The 12,255-nt window shown below is 43.8% G+C and overlaps 1 protein-coding gene across 2 annotated transcripts; it reads right to left on the bottom strand.

Moving 5' to 3' along the window:
* Positions 1 to 6,817: 6,817 nt before the first annotated feature.
* On the bottom strand, positions 6,818 to 11,710 carry sst1.2 (somatostatin 1, tandem duplicate 2). Of its 2 annotated transcripts, none has more exons than XM_036001070.1 (4): positions 11,524 to 11,710; positions 11,049 to 11,227; positions 9,095 to 9,344; positions 6,818 to 6,949 (listed from the first exon to the last, which is right to left on the bottom strand). In XM_036001070.1, the coding sequence occupies exons 1-3, from the start codon at positions 11,693 to 11,695 to the stop codon at positions 9,138 to 9,140; spliced, it is 558 nt and encodes a 185-aa protein (XP_035856963.1). In that variant the 5' UTR covers positions 11,696 to 11,710; the 3' UTR covers positions 6,818 to 6,949; positions 9,095 to 9,137. The 2 variants fall into 2 exon arrangements, with proteins under 2 accessions (XP_035856963.1, XP_031163422.2); XM_031307562.2 differs by having other exon boundaries at positions 9,126 to 9,344.
* Positions 11,711 to 12,255: the final 545 nt, after the last annotated feature.

Here is a 12,255-nt window from a genome sequence, read left to right as displayed (position 1 = left end):
TCTTCTCCTGTGGAACCAGCTCCCAGTCTGGGTCCGGGAGGCAGACACCGTCACCACATTTAAGAGTAAACTTAAAACTCTCCTCTTTGATATAGCTTATAGTTAGGGAGTGAGGAGTTGCAGCATTCGCCTAGACCGGCGGGGGAGGGTGTATATCTAAAGACACAGCACCCCTTCTCTTCTCTGCTTCTCTTCATAGTCCTTAGATTCATCTACCAACCCTTATAGAACTGGCTCAGGTTTGCCTTGGACCAGCTATAGTTTTAGACTGCCGGGGGGACTTCCTTTGACACACTGAGCTCCTCTCTCCCCTCTCTTTCGATCTGTGTGATTCATGTCCCAGAAATGCTCATTATGTTTTCTTGCCTCTTAATTTTCCTTGGATTGGGGTGGTACCTAAATCATGGTTGCAGCTGCCGCCGTGGTCCTGCTTGATGCCCTGCTGTGCCCTACTATGCTCCACAGCGCCCAGCTACGCCCTGTTATGTCCTACGCCCTGCTATGTCCTACTACGCCCTGCTATGTCCTGCTACACCCTGCTATGTCCTACTATGCCCTGCTATGTCTTACTACACCCTGCTATGTCCTACTACGCCCTGCTATGTCCTACTGTGCCCAACTATGCCCTGCTGTGCCCTTCTACTCCCGCAATGTCCCGCTACGCCCTATTACGCCTTGCTACGTGCGGCAATGCCACGCCTCTCCTCCCCTGACACAACTATTATTTCTAGTCATAGTTCCACTATCTTTATTGTTAGTATAACTGCCACTGTTCATCATTCCAACTGTTATAATTATGAATCATATTTCTCTATTTCTCTATATATGTATATCTGTATCAGTGTCTCTGTGTCCAAACCGCAGCGATAGATGCCACCCACAAAGAGCCTGGGTCTGTCCAAGTTTTTTTCTCGCCACTGTTCTGCCAAATGCTCGTAGGGTCTTTGTAAATTGTATTTTATATAGCAATTATATGCGTGTGGTCTAGACCTACTCTATCTGTAAAGTGTCCTGAGATAACTCTTGTTATGATTTGATACTATGAATAAAATTGAATTGAAATTCCTCCCCACGTCTTCAGGAAATAAGAAGTTTGAGTGTTGCGTGTGGAGTTAGCTACAAGCTAATGCTAATAGAAAATAAAACCAGTAAAAGCTAGCTTGTTGGCTAGCTTCCTTACCTTGTTACCTTACCTTGTCTCCTCGTTCCCCCGAAGCTCGGCTCTGTCACAGTCAGAGAATGCAGAGAAATTGCAAGTTATGCAAACGCAGCGACGCGGTCAGGATCTGAGTTTTTTGAGTTTTGATCCATTCATTCACATCACACACACACACACAAGTTGGCGTCCGTCTCGGGGTTGGGGACAACCAACTCCAAGAACCAGAGACACAACTGATTGTCTTTGTCAGTTTATTGAACGGAGGTCAGACAGATAATCACTCACAACCTGAGGCAACAAAATTATTTTAATATCGAGCGAAGGACAGTATTAATTAGGTGACTGAGACAAGAAAGTGTCCTATATGGTTCCAGGGCTTTGATTATGTTGCTGCCTTGATCTGTTACCCACAGGTAAAAGGAAATGTAGTTGAGAACGTCAGTTATAATGGCCCACGTATTTAAAAAAATGTCGGGTTTAAATCGGGCTCATAATTACAGCTAATGTGTCGGGTCGGGCTCGACTTTTTTGGGCCCGATCTAAGCTTTATCCTCCACACAGTTGCTAGTAGCCAAGAAGGACACGGAGGATTACAAAAACACAATGGACTCTTCAGAAGAGGTCATCATCTTCACTCCATTTTCTGCGAGGGAAAGTCGCCGGACCCCACAATCTTCTGAACATAGTCTTACTGAGAAATCCAGAGAGAGTTGTGTGGAGCTGATAGTCTTAATTAGCTTTGTAGCAACTCATTTGACAATGGCTTGAATGTAACGGACGATCATTAATATCAAAAAGTTACGCACTAAAGCTTCTAACATGAAATCTCTCAAAAAGGAATTCTTCAGTTTTTTAAATTGTCAATAAACTTTCTCTGAGAGACTGATCCTGTGGTGTGCTGGGCTCAGATGGTCACCATGTTATCATGAAGTTGTGGATTCAAATCTGTCAGAGAGCTTTTATTTAACATCACCACCTTTCTTCTGTTTATATTTCACTGCCAGCTTCCAATTAAAGGCCACAAAAGCATCTCCACATTTCAGATTAGTTTTTTGTGTTTTTCAAAAGTAACACTGTTGGTGAGGTGGACTATGACTATAATAGTGTAATCTGTTGGTGAGGTGGACTATGACTCTAACGCTGTAATGTGGTGGTGTGGTGGACTATGACTCTAACGGTGTAATCTGGTGGTGTGGTGGACTATGACTCTAACGGTGTAATCTGTTGGTGTGGTGGACTATGACTCTAACGGTGTAATCTGTTGGTGAGGTGGACTATGACTCTAACGGTGTAATCTGTTGGTGTGGTGGACTATGACTCTAACGGTGTAATCTGTTGGTGTGGTGGACTATGACTCTAACGGTGTAATCTGGTGGTGTGGTGGACTATGGCTCTAACGGTGTAATCTGTTGGTGAGGTGGACTATGACTCTAACGGTGTAATCTGTTGGTGAGGTGGACTATGACTCTAACGGTGTAATCTGGTGGTGTGGTGGACTATGACTCTAACGGTGTAATCTGTTGGTGTGGTGGACTATGACTCTAACGGTGTAATCTGTTGGTGAGGTGGACTATGACTCTAACGGTGTAATCTGTTGGTGTGGTGGACTATGACTCTAACGGTGTAATCTGTTGGTGAGGTGGACTATGACTCTAACGGTGTAATCTGTTGGTGTGGTGGACTATGACTCTAACGGTGTAATCTGTTGGTGTGGTGGACTATGACTCTAACGGTGTAATCTGGTGGTGTGGTGGACTATGACTCTAACGGTGTAATCTGTTGGTGAGGTGGACTATGACTCTAACGGTGTAATCTGGTGGTGAGGTGGACTATGACTCTAACGGTGTAATCTGTTGGTGAGGTGGACTATGACTCTAACGCTGTAATGTGGTGGTGAGGTGGACTATGACTCTAACGGTGTAATCTGTTGGTGAGGTGGACTATGACTCTAACGGTGTAATCTGTTGGTGAGGTGGACTATGACTCTAACGGTGTAATCTGTTGGTGAGGTGAACTATGACTCTAACAGTGTAATCTGTTGGTGAGGTGGACTATAACTCTAACGGTGAGGTGGACTATAACTCTAACGGTGTAATCTGTTGGTGAGGTGGACTATGACTCTAATGGTGTAATCTGTTGGTGAGGTGGATTTTGACTCTAACGGTGTAATCTGGTGGTGAGGTGGACTATGACTCTAACGGTGTAATCTGTTGGTGAGGTGGACTATAACTCTAACGGTGTAATCTGTTGGTGAGGTGGACTATGACTCTAACGGTGTAATCTGTTGGTGAGGTGGACTATGACTCTAACGGTGTAATCTGTTGGTGAGGTGGACTATGACTCTAATGGTGTAATCTGTTGGTGAGGTGGATTTTGACTCTAACGGTGTAATCTGTTGGTGAGGTGGACTATGACTCTAATGGTGTAATCTGTTGGTGAGGTGGACTATGACTCTAATGGTGTAATCTGTTGGTGAGGTGGACTATGACTCTAATGGTGTAATCTGTTGGTGAGGTGGACTATGACTCTAACGGTGTAATCTGTTGGTGAGGTGGATTTTGACTCTAACGGTGTAATCTGTTGGTGAGGTGGACTATGACTCTAATGGTGTAATCTGTTGGTGAGGTGGACTTTGACTCTAACGGTGTAATCTCAATGCCACAGGTTCACATCCAGCTGAGAGGTTTTTTTCTCCATTTTCAGCTTCAACGATGTAACGGTTTCCATGACAGCGGAGATAACTGCAGTTTACCAGGGACTTTGTTGGGCAGTTTTGGTACTTTCTTTACTTCCCTGAAGGATCAGAAAGTCTCAGATGTCGCTGTCCACCTGTCCACCTGTCTACCTGTCCACCTGTCCACCTCTCTACCTGTCCACCTGTCTGTCTACCTGTCCACCGGTCTACCTGTCCACCTGTCCACCTGTCCACCTGCCAACCCTCTACCTGTCCACCTGTCTACCTGTCTACCTGTCCACCTGTCCACCTCTGTACCTGTCTACCTGTCCACCTGTCTACCTGTTCACCTGTCTACCTGTCCACCTGTCCACCTGTCTACCTGTCCATCTGTCCACCTGTCCACCTGCCAACCCTCCACCTGTCCACCTGTCTACCTGTCTTCCTGTCCACCTGTGTACCTGTCAACCTCTCTACCTGTCCACCTGTCTACCTGTCTACCTGTCCACCTGTCTACCTGTCTACCTGTCCACCTGTCAACCTGTCTACCTGTCCACCTGTCTACCTGTCCACCAGGTGTCCCCAGAGGGTTCCTCCCCTTCACTCACATGTAGCTCGTTCCCTCAACACTTCCTGTCTGCGCTGCTGTGTTCTCCGCTCATTCTTCACCTGCTGACACCAACTGTAAGTCTGGCGTTTGTTTTTCTACCTGCTGTGTGTATCTGTCTGTGTGTGTGTGTGTGTGTGTGTGTGTGTGTGTGTGTGTGTGTGTCTGCCTGTCTGTGTGTGTGTGTGTGTGTGTGTGTGTGTGTGTGTCTTTTGTGACGCTTTTTACAAGGCTCCTCTCCTTGTCTCCTCTCCTTCTTCACATCCCAGATATAGTCTTACCTTCCTGTCAGAAGGAAACCTTTTCTCTCTGCCTGTTAGTCTGAACAGCTCTGCCAGAATCCCGCTGGGTGCCGGCATACGTGTGTGTGTGTGTGTGTGTGTGTGTGTGTGTGTGTGTGTGTGTGAGCCCCCTGTGTCTCATTGATTGTGCTCATTCATTAGTCCAGACCGACGGTCACATTTACCTCCACCCGTGCGTTTCATTGGACGGCCCACAGCGAGGCGTTTTATTGGTCTCCTCCTCTGCAGGGTAGACTTGACCTTTGAACCCATTAAAGGAGCGTTTCACGCATAAGTACATGTTCATTATCTCAGCCGGAAGAGGACTCGCTGACCGAGGACAAAGAACCAGAAACATCACCTGTCTGCCTGCCTGTCTGTCTGTCTGTCTGTCTGTCTGTCTGTCTGTCTGCCTGTCTGCCTGTCTGCCCGTCTGTCTGTGTCTGTCTGTCTGCCTGTCTGTCTGATACAATATGACAAATCTGCTTTGAGTTAACCTGCGAGAGCGTGTTTTCCTCCAGCGCCCTCAAAGCTGTGTACACTGGCTGCATCCCAGGGTCTTTATTCAATTCAATTCAAACTACTTTATTAATCCCAAAAGGACAATTCCGTTTCCAGCAGTCTTCAGACCCCGAGAACAAAGCATTTACACATAAACGCATACACACAACAGACAGCAGATTGTTCATAAACAAAATACAATGGATGGGCAGCGAGTGTACACAGCCCTGTTAGAGGCGAGAAATGACAGATACATAAATCAGGTTCCCAGACCTTAACCCTTACCCTTACCCTAACCATAACCTAATTCTAACCCTAATCCTAAAACCAAGTCTTAACCCTCAAACAGACCTTTAAAGTAGGGGGGTCCAGTATTTTGGCCCCAAAAAGCTGTCGGGACCCCACAAGTATACTGGACTCCCGGTTTTTGGACCCAACGAATATAGTTAAACAAGCCCACACACACACACACACACACACACACACACACACACATTCACACTCACACTCTCACACACACACACACACACACACACTCTCTCAGCAGTGTTTAATGGGAGTCAATATTTGCTCTCTCTCTGAGTTCCATTAAAGCTTAATTAGACTCAGACGTCTCTCTGTTCAAACACTGGAAGCTGCTGCTGCTGTTTTCACTCTAATGATCGCTCCCAGCACTCCCAGCACTCCCAGCGCTCCCTGTCCTGCACGCTGGAGTCTATTTTAAGTGAGCGAGAGGAGGCTGTTCGACACGTGAACACGTGCACTCTCACCGCCGAACATCGTGCACTCTCCTTCACAGATGTTGAGGCTGTTTTTAGATAATTGATTAAGTGAAATCTGTGTGTATTTTATTTTTATTTTCTCATGTTTTTTTGTATCTACAGTTAAGTGATGTATAATTTATAATATATAATGACTTCATTCTGTAATATACAAACAGGAGTGCCAATGTCTCCACAGTCTTAGATGATACCTAAAACAGCTAATATCAGTGCGGCCTTGAGCCCATATAATTCTGTTTTCTTAGACTGAAATTCTCGATAAAGTAAAGTATCGATAAATAAGATTTCTTATATTGTGAACAAAAGTCTTTGAAGTTGGTCCAGTATTTAGCGAGAACGCTGTAAGCGGCAGCTGTGAACCGTTCTGCAATGTATTATAATAAGTGTTATGCAAATATAATTATGGAAAGGATCCCTACAGAGAAGATCCTTTTAGTTTAACATGAAATAGCCCTGAAATCACCATCACCAAACTCCACCAGCATCCATGTAAATAATCAGGACTTTTAGCGTGTATAGAGCCAGCATATTTCCACATGTAAATGGGTGAATTAAGAGTTTATTTCAACCAAACCAGAGTGGTGATTGTTGGAACAGTCGAAAGATGAACCAAGATGGCTTTTGGTAGTTTTATTTTGTTTCTGTCAACTTTGAATGAAGTGTTTTTTACGATGATAAAAGTACTGATTATTTACATGGAGTCTGGTGGGTTTGACTCCATGTAAATTAACAGTATTTTTATAATTTTAAAACACTCTTCATTCAATAGGATTGTTTTCAAACTCTGGACAGACAGGAGACAGAGCCACAAACTTGACTGATTTATCTTTTTTTTATTGATAATTACATTAATTATTCAGGTACACTGCAGCTGGACAGCTGCTGATTGGTCCGTGCAGTCGCTCAGGAGAAGGCCAGGTGATCTGGGATTAGTCGGTTGGTCAGCTGGGAACAAAACAACAAGGACAGGTGAGACACGATGCAAGTTACAGGGGCTTAAATGGGAATTCAGGGTATTCAGGCACTTGTGCGGGGCTAATGCTGTGATTATGTTGTGTCAAGACAAATCGAAAAACCAGTTTTCGAGTTGGAAAATGCACGTGAATGCATGCCGAAGTCAAAACAACAACTCTGAAACATTTTGGTGCCCGACTTGCTGACTTCATATGTGTCATCAACATGGCGGCAAAACATTTTATTAGTTCACGTATTTCGTACCAAGTTTTTGCTCAAATGTAATTTTGAATCTGGTAATACCTTTAGTTGTTGTCCATAAAGAGTGACCTAGACCAGTGTTTCTCAAATGGGGGTACGTGTCCCCCTAGGGGTACTCTGGAGGACTGCAGGGGGTACGTGTACCCCTAGGGGTACTCTGGAGGACTGCAGGAGGTACGTGTACCCCTAGGGGTACTCTGGAGGACTGCAGGAGGTACGTGTACCCCTAGGGGTACTCTGGAGGACTGCAGGGGGTACGTGTCCCCCTAGGGGTACTCTGGAGGACTGCAGGAGGTACGTGACATTTTTTGCAAAATGTTTTTCAGTTACAAGGCTGTAGTTACTTCTACTGGCTTTTTTTTCTCCAAGTTTGTCGCTTTTTTCAAAGTTTTTGTCGCTGTTTTTGAAGTTTGTCGTTTGTTTTGACCTATTCTTGCCTTTCTTCATTACTTATTTCTACTGTAGTTTTTTCTTCAAAGTTTTTGTCTCTTTTTTCTAAGTTTGTTGCTTATTTGAATTTGTTGTCTCTTTTGTCACCCTAGTGTTGCCTTCCTTATTTCTACTGTGTGTTTTTTTTTCGAAATTTTTGTTACTATTTTCGACCTATTCTTGCCTTACTTCCTTCTTTCTACCGTCTTTTTCCAAGTTTTTGCTCCTTTTTCCATCATCATTTAAATGTTTTCCAGGTCCAAGGCTGTTGTTTAGTAAATCTATCCCTGACAATAATGATTTGCGCTGGTTAGAGGGTACATGGCTTAAAAACAAAAACAATGTTCAAAGGGGGAACATTATTGAAAAAAGCTTAAGAATCACTGCACTAGACTATCGTGTTAAAAAAAATGGATGTGTGCATATTTAATGCTCTGAAATACATGCTGTGATATTCATAAACACAGTAACATCGTCAGCATACTATCAAATCAGAATAACCTGTTTCGGAGTTGGAAAATGCATGTGAATGCTGAATGCTGAAATCAGAACAACACCTTGGAAACTCGGGAGAGTTTTTGGTGGCCGATTTTTTGGCTTATGTGTCATATGTGTCATCAACATGGCAGCAAAACTAGATGATTTATTAAAACTTTGTATTTATTCATGTATTTAATATCAATTTTTTTGCTCAAATACAAGTTTTAATCTGGTGTTACTGTTAGTTGTTGTCCTTTAAGAGTGACTTACACTAGTTAGAAAAGTTATTTATTAACATAGGTATAGTATTTAAACCTTAATGACAAGTCAGCTACATTAGCTGAAGCAATATTTTAGCATTTATTAGCATGTAACCTTGACTAAAAAGTCAGATTAAATCTGATGACTTGACAGTTGTGTTAAATTCTAATCAAACTCACTCTGTGAACACCCACTTACGTTAACGGTTAAAACTATTGTTGCATGGTCTTCCTAGCATTCAGTTTGTTGTTATGGTTACATTCTGCAGTCAGACTTTCCGACTTGATAGCCGGTGAACACACCGAAGTCGAAGAACGACTTCAAATCTCTGAAACTCGGACCACCCATTAAAGGTGCTGTACATAGGATTGTGAAGATCCAGGACTTAGCCAAGAAAATTAGCCGACTGGCTAACACTGGCGCATTTACAGAAATGTTGATTAATGTGCATTGTCCTAATCAAATAAACTTACAAACAAACAAGGGAGAATGAATGCGTGTGCATGAGCAGTGATTGACACGCAGTTAGACCCCCCCCCCCGGCCCTGATTGGTGCATCTGAACAGGGAGCGGTGGATTTTTGCAACTCACATACAGGCTGTAGGTGGAGCCAGATTTTTTTTAATTACCTGCTTCATGTAGTTCTACTGGAACATAGGGTCAGTTTCAGCAAATATGACAGAAAGTTAGTTTTATAAGTCTTACCTACTGCACCATTAAATGGGAATTTAGATACCTGGGCGTGGCCTTAACAGGAAGTGAAGCCCTTCCAGTAGAAGTTCTTGCAGCCGGCTTTGCGTTCGCGGGGGGGAAGGTTGTTGGGGGTGTCGGCGGACCGCTCCAGGTTCACCTTTTCTCCTGTTTCCATGGATACAACCTGAGCCTCCCGCTGGCCGTCGGCCTCTGGCAGACCCATCTGAGCGAGCAGATCCTCCACCGCACGTTTACTCCACTCCTGAAAAACAACAATTTTACAGTTTGTTAGAGAAGCCTGAGTCCTGCCTGAACTATATTGTCAGCTGCTGTTTGTGACTTTTGGTTTGCAACCAAATATCTAAATCTATATATATAATATCAAAGAGAGACTGTTAATCAGCTTCGTGAGTCTGTGTCACAGTCTTTGGAGACATTTAATGAACATCTTAAAAACATTCAAAGATTCATCCTGAAAACGGGAGGAGGCAGAGCACAGCCTAGATGCAAATCTTATGTTGTTGTTTGAGCTTGAATGAGCAACAAATGATTATTACGGACCGCCTGTTGTGAGAGAGCCTGCAGGTGGCGGACATACATGATTAGTGGCGATAAATGAAGTTACGACCCTGCTGAACCGCAGCCGGCTATTGCTGTGTGACGGCTGAACATCTGGTCTGTATCCACAATTATGTTTCCGTCCATTTTTTTAGTCTCCATGTCCTGTTTTTCTCCACACTTTCTGATTTACATTTTCTTTATCAATCAACCAACCAGCAGGTTGTGTGAGCCTTACATCAAGGAACAAGTATGAAACACAACATGTAGTGAAATAAGAAAAGGATGAAATACAATATGCAACATATTATTCACAGACAAATGCAAATGTATCTTACAATCCTGTTGTAAACGGAAGCTTACCTTCAGGGTGAATCAAAACCAAAAATAATAAACAGAAGTCACCAACTCTCCCGACCGGAGCTGTTTAAACACGTGGTTAACGTTGAGAAATGGTCCCAGTTTGGTTAGGGTTTAGACACCAAAACTACTGAGTTAAATTGATAAAAAAGATGGAGGTTTTGGGTTGAAATCAGACATGACCTCACTTCCTGAAGGTTACCGCGTGACGCAGAATGTGACGTAGCTCCGTTTGTTCCCTAAAGTTAAAAAAAACCTCTCTGTTTCCTTTTCTTTTCAAACGGGACATGAACCCCCGGTCTGTGTGAGTGGTTAAGGTTAGGATAGCCGATTGGTCAGGGGATAGGACCTGAACAAATGGGGTTACGTTACCTTGCGTAAGCATGGACGCCTGGCCAATAAATGCTATTGAAGAGCGGGTCTTGGCGTGGCCACAGTAGGATTCGTAAATTCGCTACCAGGACATTTGGCGCTCTTATACTTTCTCACCTTACTTCCTGTTTTGCTCCCATCAGAACTGCTACGGCCACTAGAGGGCGTCGCCACTAGAATCCTAAATATAGGTTGTAATGATGCTGGAACATGCAACTTATGGGAGCGTTTTGTTTGCTTCGGCCTCACTTGTGCTGACCGATAGCTGAGGGTGGCTAACGTTAGCTAATTTAGGCAACCTTTCGATTGATATTTCTGTATCACTGACATTGCAAAGTCAGATTTCTGCCTTTAAGACCTATCTTTTACTGTGCTACTGTTCTTTAGCATTTAGCATTAGGCCTATCCTGTAACCATCACGTGTAATGAACAAAGTCAAGCTTTTAACTTAAAACTTTTTTACACTTGAATTAAAGCCCATCCAAATCAACGAAACGTTTGAAAGTCAGAACTCTTCGCGGTTAAAATCGGAGCAATAACAGTTATTTCTGAGGATATTTTGGGGGTTTTGTAGCATCTTAACAAAGTCAGCGAGCTTTAAGAGAGTAAGACCAAAAACCTGGCTGTTGTTTTCATGTAGAAATGGAGCGTTGTGATTGTTTTTTGGCTCTCTCACTTGTGACAGAAGTCCGGCGCTGCGAGCTCGTTGCAGCAGCCTGTGGTGCAGCAGCTCCAGCTCCAGGTCCTGGTTCTGGTACTGGTCCTGGTCTCTGTCGGGCTGTGAGGAAACGGCTGGACCGCACAGGACCAATGCCACGAGAAGCAAGATGGCGGGACAACGAATGTACTGCATACCTGCGAAAAAAATATCAGGAAGGAAACATCAGAAACGAGCAAGAAGTGGGATGGAGAAAACCAAACGTAAGACGAAAAGAAAGTCCCTGGGAACGTACTGCTTACCTGCCGAAATATCAGGAAGGAAACAACAGAAACAAAATAAGAAGTGGGACAAAGAAAACCAAACGTAAGACGGAAAGAAAGTACCTACGAACCTGCCGAAATATCAGGAAGGAAACATCAGAAACAAAGCAGGAAAGACGCAAGAAGAAGGACAACGAAAACCAAACGTAAGACGAAAAGAAAGTTCCTACTGTCTGCTGGTCTGTTATCTTCTGCTGGTCCTGGTTCTGGTTCTGCTTCTGGGCTTGTCTTTGGTCCTGGTCCTCGGTGTGTTGCTCTTTTGTAGCCCGAAGCTCCTCCCCGTGACGCAGTGTGTTTGATTGACAGCTGGCTTGGTGCAAGGCGATGAAGGAACGCTGACATCCAAGTTAAACAAACGACCATTAGTGCATATTGACTTTAAATGGGACTCTGAACAATAAAACAATAAACCTATCAGCAGCAGCAGCACTCTGTAGCCGCTGGCATTCTTCTACGACAAATACAACGGCAGAATGTCCGTCTGGAGAGGAGGGGGAATTAACGGAGCGTTCAGAGGATTAGCAGACTTCATTAGCACTTGCTGATATCTCCATTAAACAAAGAGGCAGCCGCAGAGAGTCGCCCACTCAACATTTAGTCAGAACAAACACGACTCGTGCTTCTCTTTAGTACTGTAGGAAAGTACTTTCTATTAGTTTCTAATGTTCTGCAGAGGCGAGACGGAGTGGATGTGACATCAGGGAATCCCAAAACTGATGAAATAACCAATACTTTGGTGGAAAGTTGTGTAAAGTAGAAGAGCATCATGATTAAAATGAAGTATATTGGTACGAACCGACAGAAAACCGTCTTTTCAAAGCTGAACATTGGTCATTTTAGCTCAGCATGTTCTCATGAAGCATTCGTACATATAGCTGTGAAAAGTATAGCTCTGTAATTGG

This window comes from Sander lucioperca, chromosome 5, assembly GCF_008315115.2.
Source record: "Sander lucioperca isolate FBNREF2018 chromosome 5, SLUC_FBN_1.2, whole genome shotgun sequence".
Classification (NCBI taxonomy): domain Eukaryota; kingdom Metazoa; phylum Chordata; class Actinopteri; order Perciformes; family Percidae; genus Sander; species Sander lucioperca.
The sequence above is the reverse complement of the archived record's forward strand: the minus strand, read 5'-3'. Positions and strand labels throughout refer to the sequence as shown.